At 32.7% G+C, this 13,471-nt stretch overlaps 1 protein-coding gene across 1 annotated transcript in view; it reads left to right on the plus strand.

The window, feature by feature from the left end:
• Window positions 1-2,686: 2,686 nt before the first annotated feature.
• Window positions 2,687-13,471, plus strand: part of LOC135075308 (alkaline phosphatase-like) — a 29,237-nt gene continuing 18,452 nt past the window's right edge. Inside the window, exon 1 of the mRNA XM_063969723.1 lies at window positions 2,687-2,941. Within this exon, the coding sequence (XP_063825793.1) occupies window positions 2,851-2,941 (91 nt within the window). The 5' untranslated portion in view covers window positions 2,687-2,850. The remainder of the gene's footprint in view (window positions 2,942-13,471) is intronic.

Below are 13,471 nucleotides of genomic sequence, written 5' to 3' on the forward strand. Positions count from 1 at the left end.
CTGTTAGCTTCAAGGGTCAAAAAAAATTCTTAAAATTATTCGATTACAATTTAACTTATGAACCTCCACAGAGTTATAGCCTGTACCTCCAACCGACTCTTTATGAACATTATGAATCTTTTTACACTGCGCTTCTAGTCCCAAACTAAGCAAAACTTGTACTATGATGGGTACTAGACAACGGATATAAACATACTTAAATACTTTTTTTTTGTAAATACATACATATACATAGAAAACACCCAGTCCAATACAAACAAATATGTTCATGCACACAAATGTTTGTACTGTGCGGGAATCGAACCCGCTGAAGAATGCATAAGATTTTCTGTGCCCTAAGCACGAACAATATCGTTCTCATTATAGTGTGTGTTGCAGATAGCTGGTCTAAAGACTATGCCAGCACGGAAGCGAAAATCAAAGAAACTTGAGGAAATAAGCTTTTTAATACAAAAATGTGCTAACAAGGCAAATAGACAGAAAGGCTATCAAAATACAAAAGCAAAAGGTATAAAACACTCTTATTATCACTTATCGGCTCTCAACATTAATAGTAATCGTTTATTTTTTATGAAAAATTGTCACTACGATTGTAAGGAATACGATCGATTACTGTACAACCACGAGTGCCATTCGTGCTCAAGGCACTATTTTATCGTTAAAAAAATAAACGATGGCAAGTGGCTTTTGAATCCTGTATTTTATTGGTAATTTTATGACGTTCAGTGGTTAGTCATAATATGGCTCACCTGACAAAGTGCAACTACAGATCCTTTAACTTACCATTAAGCTAGAAATAAAAATATTTTATTAGCTGGTATTTTCTATAATATTTATCAAGTCCACAATAATATTATGTAATTGTTATTGTTAACACGACTTTAAAATAAAAAGAAAATTACAAAATAAAAACAAAATTGACTAATTTTAAACAACGTCATCATAATTTCTCCTTAAAGGTTTCTTTGCCCCTGCCTCCTTTCTACTAAATCAATATTATACAGCTCTCTCTTATAGGTACATAATTACTCAATAACCCTGTAATCCTTAGGGCTCGCTCCCACGGCAATCCTGTTATTCCTGCATTACTGGATTCTGCAAAACTGGACTGTCGTGTGACACTCATTTTATGTGTTTGAAATTAGAAGATCGGTTTTTTACGGAACACGGCTTACAGGTTGTTAGTGTGAACGGTAATATTAAAACACGTATACAAATATACGGCAAAAAAACAGGTCCTGCAAAAAATAGGATGTGTCCGTGGGAACAAGCCCTTAAGTTGGTTATTCATTAATGTCAAATACGTCATACAGTATCTTACGTGACCACATGGCCAGTGCAATGCGTCCACAGCTGGGGAAAAGGGAATGTCCGACCGAACAGGGAAAGGAGTAGAGCTGTTTGTTGAATATTAGTATAATATTTATTTAGTACCTAATCATTTATGAAACTGAATATTTACTTCGGTAAATTCGGGCAACCGTTATTCGAGCGTATGTGTTTCCGGACAAAAATTATTCGGGATAAAATTATTTCGGTCAATCATTATTCGATCATTCATGATTCGGGCCTAAGTTGTACAATCATTAATTACTCTGCATCTGAAAATAATGAGGAAAATTGTTTGCCTTTATTTAAAAAAAATTGGTGGCTAATTTATTAAAGTACTTTGTTAAACTGTTGAAAAATAGTAATTCTAGTCAAAGATTTTAGACAATCAGGGGATTTGAAAACGCGTATTAATCATCTAGGTCTTATGCCCAATTTCACCATCAATCCCTAATTTTTAAGTGACCCCTTTGTTAAAAAAATTCCTGTTATGTGTTACCATAGGGGTCACTTAAAAAATAGGGATTGATGATGAAAATCTGGCATCAATCTGTAATAGAACCAATAAACCAATTTCATTGATCAAATAAAAGTTATAAGTCAATAACTTTTGACCAAGTGCATTATTAAGATAACTGCAACATCGATTAATATAACAAATTACAAACAAACACTCATTGTTCTGCAGATGGGAGCTGGGAACCGAATTGATCAATGTAAAGAAAATCATCAGATGCACAGCGGATGGATAGAGTCGACATTTTTTATTATAATTTTAACTTTGCAATATCAAAAATAACTTTTTTAAATTTTATTATAAACGAAAAATCTTTAATAATAACAGAGTACTAGGCAAACTTAATGCTATAATTGCATTCTCTACAATCTACATGCTTAAACAATAATAGTTACAATATTAAAAATAAAAATAACAATAATTAGATATTTTATTAATTAATAACAACTGTCTTAGTTAGCAAAAAGTTAAAAGAACTTTGTACCAAAACTATTATTATGTCATTGCTATATTGCCTAGAGAGGTAATTATTGCGTTTCAAATTAGCATATTTAGCAGCTTGTAAAAAAACATTAACATGTGGAATAGGCAAAATATTTAATACTCATAGCAAGAATTTATTTTACACTAGTTATATGCTGTGCGTGCATTGCATCACTTGTACTACACCTGTACACATCGAATTAGTTTCAAGCTCACAAGGTCCAGTTCAAGGGTGAACCAAATTAAAAATACAATAATGCACATTTTATTAACAACGACTCCATTACTCTCGTTGTCGTGTCCAAATTGTACTTTTAAGTGACACCAAAAGTACGTTCTCAGTAGTGCCATTGAAACCGCAGTCAGATCATGAAGTGTATTAGTAACAAAATAATTTAATAATATCAAGTGATTAAGTTAAAATATTTCACGTGATTTTCGACTGAAATACTGGCCGCTTTAGACGTTTGCGTGTTTTAGAAAAAAGTTTTTGAATAATTTGAAACTTTTTTGGCGCCAAGATGTCTGCGTTGTGTCTTTTTAAATTGACATTTTTAGTGCTAGTGTTTTTGTTTTGCATAAGTGCAAGAAGTGTAGAAGATAAAAATAAATGTAAGTATTTTAAACTTAAGTTATTTACCTACTTTAGTAATTAAATAAAATTGATAACGTTAAACAAAATTAACTAAAATGCAATTTAAGTAAATTAGTGTGTCGAAAAGGTGAACTAATTAAATTATAGTCAGATAAAGGCTTTATGGTAATCAATGTTACTAAAATCAAGCATTACCTTTAAAATAATTAGCTACTGTTCACAATTACAAGGTAAAATTATGTTTACCAAATTACAGCCTAATTATTTAACGAGTACTAACAAAAGATACGTAGGTATTATTTTGCAAATATTATTATGAATTGATCTTTACATTTTGAATAAAATAATTAATAATATAATTTATACTATTGTTTTAAGTATCTATTAAAATAATATTCATTATAAAGCGATATCAAAGTCAAAGTCAAAGTCAAAATTTCTTTATTTGTTTAGACTAACAAATAGTTCTTACAAATCGTCATTTTGCTCTTAAGGAGCTATATCTATTTGCTATATCTATCTATCTGCTACATTATTTATTACAGCAATTAATGTCTAGTGAATAATTTCCAATGAACTGCATTGAACACTGCAGTGAGATTTGTACGTAATCTTGACCTAGTTTTCGTTATTTGCAAATGTTTTTGCATAGACACGCATTTTGTGTGTCAAACATAAACATGCATTTTTGCAAACAATATGAAAACCGTTAGTATAGAGTTAAGAATGTCTATTATTACAAAACTAACCATACCGCTTTGATACGATCTTAACAGTTTTTTTTATTCATAGGTAGTTATATCACAGTATATATATGAGCTAAAGCAGTACGGAAACTTAGCCCTTTCGGCGAGTTAAATACCTACACTTCAACTGAGTGTTAGGGTTGGCACTCTCAACCTTTATAAAATTAATAAGGTTCTTACTTACTTATTTATTAAAACGTTTAGGGTAAACCACCCAATTATTGGCACTTTAAGCAGCTACTTCACAAAACCGATAAAATTTGCATGTAAAAATATGATTTATCAAAGAAAAAAACATTTATATTGGTCTTTTAATCTTTGCAGAATATTATAAAGTACTTATCATTAATAAATTAAATCATTTATTCAATATAGTGTACCTTTTAAAAAAATACCTCAAAATACCAGTTGTTGGCATAGCCAAACCTTTTATTGGCAGTGATAATTACCTATTATTGGCACTGTTCTCGCAAGACTGAAAAATAGCTGCTAGGTCTTATGTAGAGGTTTTAAAGAGATTCATGATAGAAATAAACAAAATAAAATCATTTGTTATAAGAAAAGTAACATTTATTTGTATAGGAACATACCATATCAGTTCAAACGCTTATATTTAAATATGGTTTTAAACTTTCCATAAACACTTTTATCAAATCTTCTTTTCTCTTCGGAAATACTTTTTTGCTACTGATTTTTATTTTATCTAGTCAACAAAAAGCTGTTCTTCTTCGTCAGTCAAAATTGTGAACGGACCGGGCTTAGAGCGATGATCAGGATGTTTCAATCTGAATTGTATAGTAAACCGTGGTACCACTTTCAAAGGCTTATTCCACTAATCCCGGGGATTAGTGAACTTTTTATTCATTAATCCCCGCTAACGCCAATAGAGCTTATAATGGGGATTAATGAACTTTTTAGTTTATTTTATTTTTCTTTATTCAGAAAACTACGTTAAAAAATAAAATACTAATGTAAGAATCATGTACCTTCTATTTATTATTGGATAAGAACTCACTTATTGATTATTTTTATAATCACATTAAATTAAATTTAAGCCTGATTACAAAGCTATTAATTTACACCATTTTTATCTTGTTACATCTTGGCCCAAATTTGTGTGTAATCGTTTCCATCTTCTTTTAAATGATGAATGGGGAATAACGATTCAATATCCATAGTGCTTTTGGTTAATCAGGTAAGTGTTAATTTTTTTTAAGTATTGTAATCAGTCTTAAATTTAATTTAATTTGATAATAAAAATAATAAGTGAGTTCTTATCCAGTAATAAATAGAAGGTACCTGATTCTTACATGAGTATTTAATTTTTAACGTACTGTTGATTAATTAACTTTTTAGTTCATTAATCCCCATCATAAACTCCATTGGCGTTAACGGGGATTAATGAACAAAAAGTTCACTAATCCCCGTTGACGGGGATTGTCAACGGGGATTAGTGGAATAAGACTTTGAAAGGCTTTGAAAGTGGCTGAAAAGATAATATTTTTTATTGGCACCTTTTTAACCAAAGTTTGACACCCGTGCCAATAAATGGATTTTATATAATTGGCAGTGGGCCAACATTTGGATTGGTGTATCCAAAACGTTAAAAAATATTTTAAATGCAATTTAAACTAAATTTTGAGACAAACTAGGTATAATTTTTAATAAACTCAAATTATTTTGAATACCCTTTTATTGGCATGTGTGCCAATAAAATGGATAAACAGATTTTACGCATACCAAATGTTGGCATACCACAAAGAATTAAAAGTTGGCGGTTAAATTATAAAATAATGTTTTAAAAAGGCAGTTAATATATTCAATAATAAGACAAAATAATTATGTATAGGGACAACAAAATAGATTTGCATTTTTTTAAAAGATTATGATAGCTCTTACCTTAGTAAAAAATGAATATTTCGATTGTTTTTTTCGCACAGGTCCCGGTTTGTCAAACAAATGGTTGATGCGCCGCGATGTTTGAAAAAATAAAAAACGTGTGTAGCCAGTTAAGTAATAAATGATGTTACTGTACAATTTCTACTAAAAAATATAAGGTTTGGCTACAAAAAACCTTAATTTTCTTAAAAAACTGGAGCATGCCAATAAATTGGTAGAGTGCCAATGATTGGGTGGTTTACCCTATTTAGGTTTTTTAATTATAAAATACCTAATGGAATAAATTAATTGACTAAATAGTTAACAAAAAAATAAAACGTTAATTAGGTTCTATAATGATCGAATACATAATCGAATAAATTGATTAAGTACTATTAGAGGCCGGTAGAAGATCTATTCTCATAAATAAAATACCGGATACTTACTTTCACATACCTATTGCCTCATTTTAAATACAGTTCATCACTTAGTACAAAAGCGTGCGGAGCAAATTACTTTATCAAATAGAACACATAAATTGTTAAAAAGCGTAATTACGTAATTTAAAAAGAACTATTACAAAATCAGATGTAAGCACTTTATTTAAAAAGTAATATTTAATCATTTTTACAATTCAGAATTATTACGAAGTTTAAAAAATGAAAGTTCTGGTTTTGAAGATGCCGAGTTCAAGCAGCCGTATACTACGCAATTCACTCGTGGCATGTTTTTAAAAATACAGCGGACAGTGCATGCAATAAAATTATTATTAAAAACACAACGCGCGCGACACTCGCGACGGATGGACTGCGAGGTTCGCTTAGAGCTCGTGTAAAGCGTGCGTCTGTGTGCGTGAGTCTGATTTCGAGCGTTTGTATGAAGCTTCCGTACTGTTTAATTTATCTACTGTGGTTATATTCTTCTTTGACATACTTTCATGTTGTTTCAAAATTATTTTATTTCATTTTCACCGTAATCCTAACGGAAGTCTTTGTTAAAAACAAACTTGAATATGTTTAAAACACTAAGGCTGGGTTGCACCATCTTACTTTAACTATAACAAACGTACAAAATCTGTCAAACTCCATACAAAAACATCGGTTATCGTTATAGTTACGGTAGTTAGCTGGTGCAACTCAGCCTGAGTGCTGTATTTTAATTCAAGTTTTTTTTGAATCTGGCTAGGATGAGGAGTTTAATCTAAATCCTCCATTGCCTCGCTGTTAAATTAGGAAGGTTAGAGCTCTTACAGCAGATATTGAAATACGATGATGATGACTAACTGTGAATTTATAGTAGGGGAGCCCATGTGGGGATTTTGGCATTTACTAAAGCGTAACTAACTAACGTAAAGACAGGGGGGATACCTTGCAGATGGTTAAGTACCTCCACCAAATATGAGCCCCATTACGAGTATATTATTACGAGTAAGTTAATAAAATCATTTGATAAGCTTACACACGTGCACGTAAGCACACATGCGAGTACATTAACGTAAATTACTTAAACTAAGTGCTCGATGCAATTCAGTAGTACTTTCCTGTAATTGTTTTAATTAGCAGCTGCGATACAGGCGTTTTTACCTGAGTAGGTATTAGTATTTTATTTGTAAATAAAGCCTTAAGTTGTTTCAATCAACTAGAATGGAAAATTCAGTAGGAAAGTACCTAAGTACCTACTATCCATCCAGATGGTATCTAAAGCATTTATTACGGTAGTCCTTGACAGTTTGGCGTCTCTACAAGAAAGTTGATTCAGTGCTACCAATAAATATGGGAGCTAGCTCATGTTATGACTGTCTTTATATCTGACGAGGCTACCAAAAAGGTTGGTGGCTTTTGCCAAATAGGTACATCTGATAAAATTATAGCTGTATGGTGAAGGTATCTTTATACAAGACTTGCGGCCGCCCGCGACTTCGTACGCATGGATCCCGTTTACCTCCTTAGGGGTGGAGTTTCGTAAAATCTGTTCTTAGTGAGCACTTACGTTCTAAAAGAAACCCCCATGCAAAATTTGAGACTCTTAGCACTTGTAGTTTCCGAGATTTCGTGATGAGTGAGTGAGTCAGTGACCTTTCGCTTTTATAGATACAGATTCAGTATTACACTACCTTTTTTTTGTTTTTAGAATATAGACTATCTTTTTTTTATCCACAACAAGAAAGCTCTTGGCTTGCATCTCACTTGATTAAGCCGAAGGTGTAAGCAAATCTTCATAGTTAATGTGGTCTGATGATGATGGCGAGTAAAAAGGTAAACTTTTAAAATTCTCACCAGTTCATAATAATATAAGTTGAAGCAATTGACTCGAGTTTACTGAATGAAACTGGCTAGCCTTGAAAGGTGAGTGTAAACGTAATGTCGTATCGTTTGATGAAATAATCGTGTATCATTGGCAAGTTGCTATAATTTTGAGTGGGCTTGTTAATTCCTTATTCCGGTCTTATTAATTTATGGATTAATTTATTATGTACACGCATAGCATGATTTTTAATTAATAATATGTGTCAAAACACTAGTAGATAAGTTTTTGTCGTACATACCATGTGAGCAACATTCTCGATATTAATAAATTGAATTCATACTTGAGGCCCGATAGCGTATAGAGTGTGGCAAAGGCTTACGGAGTGCTGTTAAAAGTTTGATTCCCAGTCATATCAATTATGCCAAGTTCTGTATCATGTCCATGATATGATAGATAGATGCCCTAGAATGGAAACGATGAGAACTTATACTCGTAGTAACGGTGAGAGAAGTGTTTGTTTTGTTGCAAGAAACCCTTAGGTGGCGTATTTTCAGCTATAATAATGGTAGGCGATTTTACCTCAATTTCCTCTTGGAAAAACGTTTGTATAACAACCCCAATCTGTGGCATCAAAGAAACTGTCATTCACCATAAAAATGATTTTATTTTTACTACGAAAGAAAGAGGGGAATAACTCATTTGGCATTATGTAAGTATTTTATTAGAAAACTAGCTGTACCCGCGAATCCGTGTTATGGAACATTTTTCTTTACTACTCCGTCCACACTGTAGGGTGATGTTATATAGCCTAAAGTCTTCCTCGATAAATGGGTATCCAACACAAAAATAGTTCCTGAGATTAGTATATTCAATCCAACAAACAAACTCTTCAGCTTTATAATATTAGTGAAAATATTTGGTGTATTTATCTTGCATTAATATTCAATTTCCTGGAAGAGACCCGTTTTTTCCCTTGACATGTCGTTTTCCTTGAGATCACGCTAAAATATCTTTTCAATTTCGAAAGCAACATGTTATTTGCCGCCCACATTATCAAGCAAAAGGGTCCAAATTCTGTTCTTATAATAGGTACTTATCTGCCTATATCGTATGTAGTCCTCTTTACACAATACACACCTAAATAAACAAGAAATGAATAGGTAGGTAAGTAGCAGAAAGTAGGTAATTTCAGTCCATCAAGTGGATTATATTACAACTACCTATCTATACTAATAGTATAAAACTGAACAGTTTGTTTGTGTGTTTTCTTGAACGCGTTAATCTCAGGAACTACTGACAGACTGATCCGATTTGAAAAAATATTTTTTGTTGAATAGCCCATTTATCGAAAAAGGCTTAAGGCTATAATGACATCACCCTACAGCCAATAGGGGTTAAAACGGGAAATATTATTCAAAGAATTTTCACGAGTACGAAGTCGCGTAGCAGTCAGTAGTCGGCAGCTAGTGTTACATATTATTATATTTCATTGCAACACACTTATGCTAGAGCTATAATAATGTCAAATTGTTTTAAAAATAACTGGGCACATCCTTCTTTAGGGCGATAACTGGAAATAAAAAAACGCATTGCTATGCATAGAGATAATGTCAAAACTATTTATCGTTATCAGTTAAAGTATTTCCGGGGCAAAAAAGTTTTTTTTACGTTATTTTAATATTAGTCACGAGTATAACACCGGTAGCAGGAAGGCGCTAGATGCAGGCCGCTATACCAACCGATAATGGAAATCATTGGGGGAGGCCTATGTTCAGCAGTGGACGTCCTATGGTTGATATGATGATGTTGATAACGATGGGGTTCAATTGTTAAGCGGATTCTTTAACTTATTATGAGATTTTTTGATTGAATAACTAATGATCACTAACTTATCTTTAATTTTATTGACAAATTACTAAGTGTTTATATGTACGTACATCAGTATGCTCGAAGCCTGCCAAGGGCAATGTGACCACAATTTGGGAAAAACTCGGTCTTCATTGGTTGGGTTTTTATTGGCGGTCAAGCTGTAGATTGTCAAGGTGGGAACAAGAGGTGGGAATTTTTCCGTTCAAGTGCAAATGTTAATAAAACTTATAACCCGGAGACCTGCAGATTTACGTCCATGTTGGCAATATCTATTAACAATTTCAACTGCATATATCTTTAGTTCAAATAATTTTATTTACACAGCTTTTGTGTACATCCATTAACACTCTGTACACATAAAATATTTATAATAAATTCTTTAAGCCAACAAAGAGTTACACAATGGTTGTATTATGAGAAATGCACCCCAGTTTCAATGTAGTAAGTAAAGATTGTATTTCTCAGAAGCAATATTGTTCATGATGTGTTACTTTCCTCTTTATTTTAAATGATTGTTAGTTCAGTCGCGAATACCATCTTTGTATATTAAAAGGCACAAATTGGACAGATATAAATTTATTTTGTCAGTCACTCTGGTTCTCCTACGGATCTCCTAATTTCTGATTCGATCACGCAGGGAAACTCCGAGCATAGCACGCTCCATCGCCCTTTATTTTGACGGAGACATTGCTGACAGAAATTGCTGAATATGTATATTTTTAGAGAATAAGTACGTTGTTCTTGCATTGTACTTACTTTATAACATAATGAAATAATGTAGTGAAGGCGTGTATCCTCGTACATTACGTATACAGTATTTATGTACCTATATTCCTAATCCGATAAAATCTTTCAATACAACAGCGTTCATTTATTGAATATCTATTACTCAATATCGTTACGCTCTATATCACAGTACGTGGGCTAATTAGTGATCCTTATAATGACGAATAACCTAGTTCATAGCAAAATTTATGTTACTGAGTTTCCTGTGAACGTCGTGAGGTGAGTATAGACTAGCGCATATACTTGTAAGAAAACAACGAGCCACTCAATTATGTTCTAGTATCATAATTTGCTTTGAAAACTAAGCTCTAGTGTATACTCGACTTAACGAAGTGTAGGTAATAGATATACAAAGGAACCCTTGATTCTGACCAAATAAAATTGAACGCTACGTCGGCTATAATAATAATAATATTAGCCAGAAAACTCACAGAATATTATAACTTACAAACTTCGGGTTCTATTATTATTTTATTTCTTTTATTTCTATTATTTTATATTTGTGCGGGCTATGTCAGTCACTTTAGTTCTCCTGCGGATCTCCTCATTTCTGATTCGATCACGCAAGGATATTCCGAGCATAGCACGCTCCATAATTATAATATATTTTAAATCGTATTTTATTATTTAATTTACTTTATTTAATTCTTTCGCCATGCCGATAAAGGAAGCTGCCCAGCAACATCTTAATATGTATTAAAATTAATATGAAAAGGTGTTGAATATTAAGCCATCTTCACGCTTTGATGCGTGTCAATTTAATATAATAATGTGATTGTGTAGTGAAAATAGAAATTACGACTTTTAAACCACCATCGTCACTGAGAGTCATAATGTTTTATTTCTTGCCATTCGATTTTTAATAATTTTAATATTCGATATGAGTGTATGACATGAGAATTGAATGTATGACTTTCATACACAGATAGATGGACTCTCTAATTTAACAACCAGAGGCATTCCACAACTAGTTAATTTGATATAACAGAAAATAGGGTAATAGATACCTCAGGGCAAGGCTGCTGGCCCAATAGATTTTCCAGATGTGCAAAATTTCTTAGACTGTGGCGACGTCGAGCCACAGCTTTTTGAAAATCAAAGCATAATCAAATCAAAAACAAAACATAGGGCCATTTATGTTTGACTGTTTTGGCTTTTAAATATTTCTCCTTATTGTATGGAGTGTAGTGTCTGAAATAAATTGATTGATTGATTGATTGATTTATACCACGGGCCGGATATCTCGCTGGCGGGCAAATTCAAATGCCTTGGCAAACCACTTCATGGCCCGCGTAGCTGTATTTGGCCAGCCTTGCTCTAGGGCCTATTAGTCAATCCACGAACTTTTCAAGAGCTTTTTAAATCGAGACTTTTTCATAAATCTTGCAATGAACACGATTGACTGACAATAATTTATTTGAATGGTCAGATGGTAAAGAAATCCAATTTCAAATTTAACTCAGCTTAGAAATAACTGTTTTAAAAGAAAATGGCTCTTAAAATGTATTTGTTATTGTTTTCGATTACCCAATTTGTTGTTTATAGTAGCCCTACTAACGCGTAAACACGACCTCCCAAAGGGTCAGGGTCGTTGCTAAACTTTCGTCCAATTGTCATAACAGCACGTAACTGGACAGATTAGAAACTTGTCATTTGAATAATATAGATAAGTAGTCGTAAACAGGCGACCTTGCCCTATTGGAGCGAACCGTCTCGCCTGACGAAATTTTCAAGTTCAGTTTTTGTTTGGGTTTCTTCAGATGTACCGTGTAATTACAATGTTTTGGGTAACGTTAAATAATAAAATTAGTTCTAACAAACCAACCTTTTGTGGGTTAGATTCCACAACCCAAATGTAATAAAAGACAAATTAGAGGTAAATGACTTATTTTGAGGGAGAGCTGGGAGAGCTATGTTTGAAAATGATGATGATGATGATGAGAAAATTTAATGCGGGAGTTTGTATTACAGAGGCATTTATTAAATTTAGTTTTATTGATGCGTCTCTTTTTTTTTTGTCAATTTGCATGCTTTTGTCAAGTCACTAACTTTTAAAAATAGTCCTTAAACAAAATATATGTATGTAATTTTTGTGTGTAAATCGATCAATATGGAATGATAGGTTTTATACCTAAGGTATTTTAAAATAGAACTGTAGGTAGGTAGTAAATTAGGGAACCTTTTTAGGTAAAAAGTGCTTCTACAGAAATTTCAATATAGCAAACGTGAAAAAACGACGTAGGTGTTTATATTGCCTCCCTAATCCCTTTTAATCAGCACGGAACCTTTCAGATCGCTCCAAATCGGATTACGAATCATTCCGACGAATTTAGTTGCTTTGGTAACGATTACGTAAGTAAGTACTTCTTGATGATCATACAGGGTGTGTTTGAAATCGCTGGCATCCTTTTAAAAAAAGACCATAGGCTGATGTGCTCAATAACTTTAACACTAGAGTACACGCGTGGCCTACTATGGGAGACCAGGGTAACATTTTACGCTATAACTTTTTTTAAACTTGCGCCAGAGAGCTGGCATTCCAGGAAAGCCTCGTTTACTAAATTTGTCAATAAGCCAGTGAAAGTTGGGTCGCCAGTGTCTGCGCACTTTTCTAAAATTGGCCGTCAAAACTGCGAGTCTACTCAAAAGCCCGAAATCACTCGACAAAAAAATTATGGAAAACTTGCAAAAAACGGATTTACCCCATGAACTAGGCATTAGAAAGTCTTGAATACTATGAAAGATAAAAAAAAAACCATATTTTTTCATTAAATTATTTTTTGCTAACATGGATCTCAGAGTGCAATTTTGGTCCAAAAAATTTACAACTTTTAAATCCGTGTATGATGTTTGATCCTAAATAGTTTTATAAATAAACTTTGATCATAAAAGAACTCTATTAAACACTTTTATCATTTACATAGTAATTGTATTCATAAATTGCTTACAAACTGATTAACAGTGATTTTAAATTGGCTTACCAGAGTAGGCCGCGCGTGTATTGGTGTAAAAAAGGGGGCG

The sequence above is a fragment of the Ostrinia nubilalis genome, chromosome 10, assembly GCF_963855985.1.
Source record: "Ostrinia nubilalis chromosome 10, ilOstNubi1.1, whole genome shotgun sequence".
In the NCBI taxonomy this organism is placed as follows: Eukaryota; Metazoa; Arthropoda; class Insecta; order Lepidoptera; family Crambidae; genus Ostrinia; species Ostrinia nubilalis.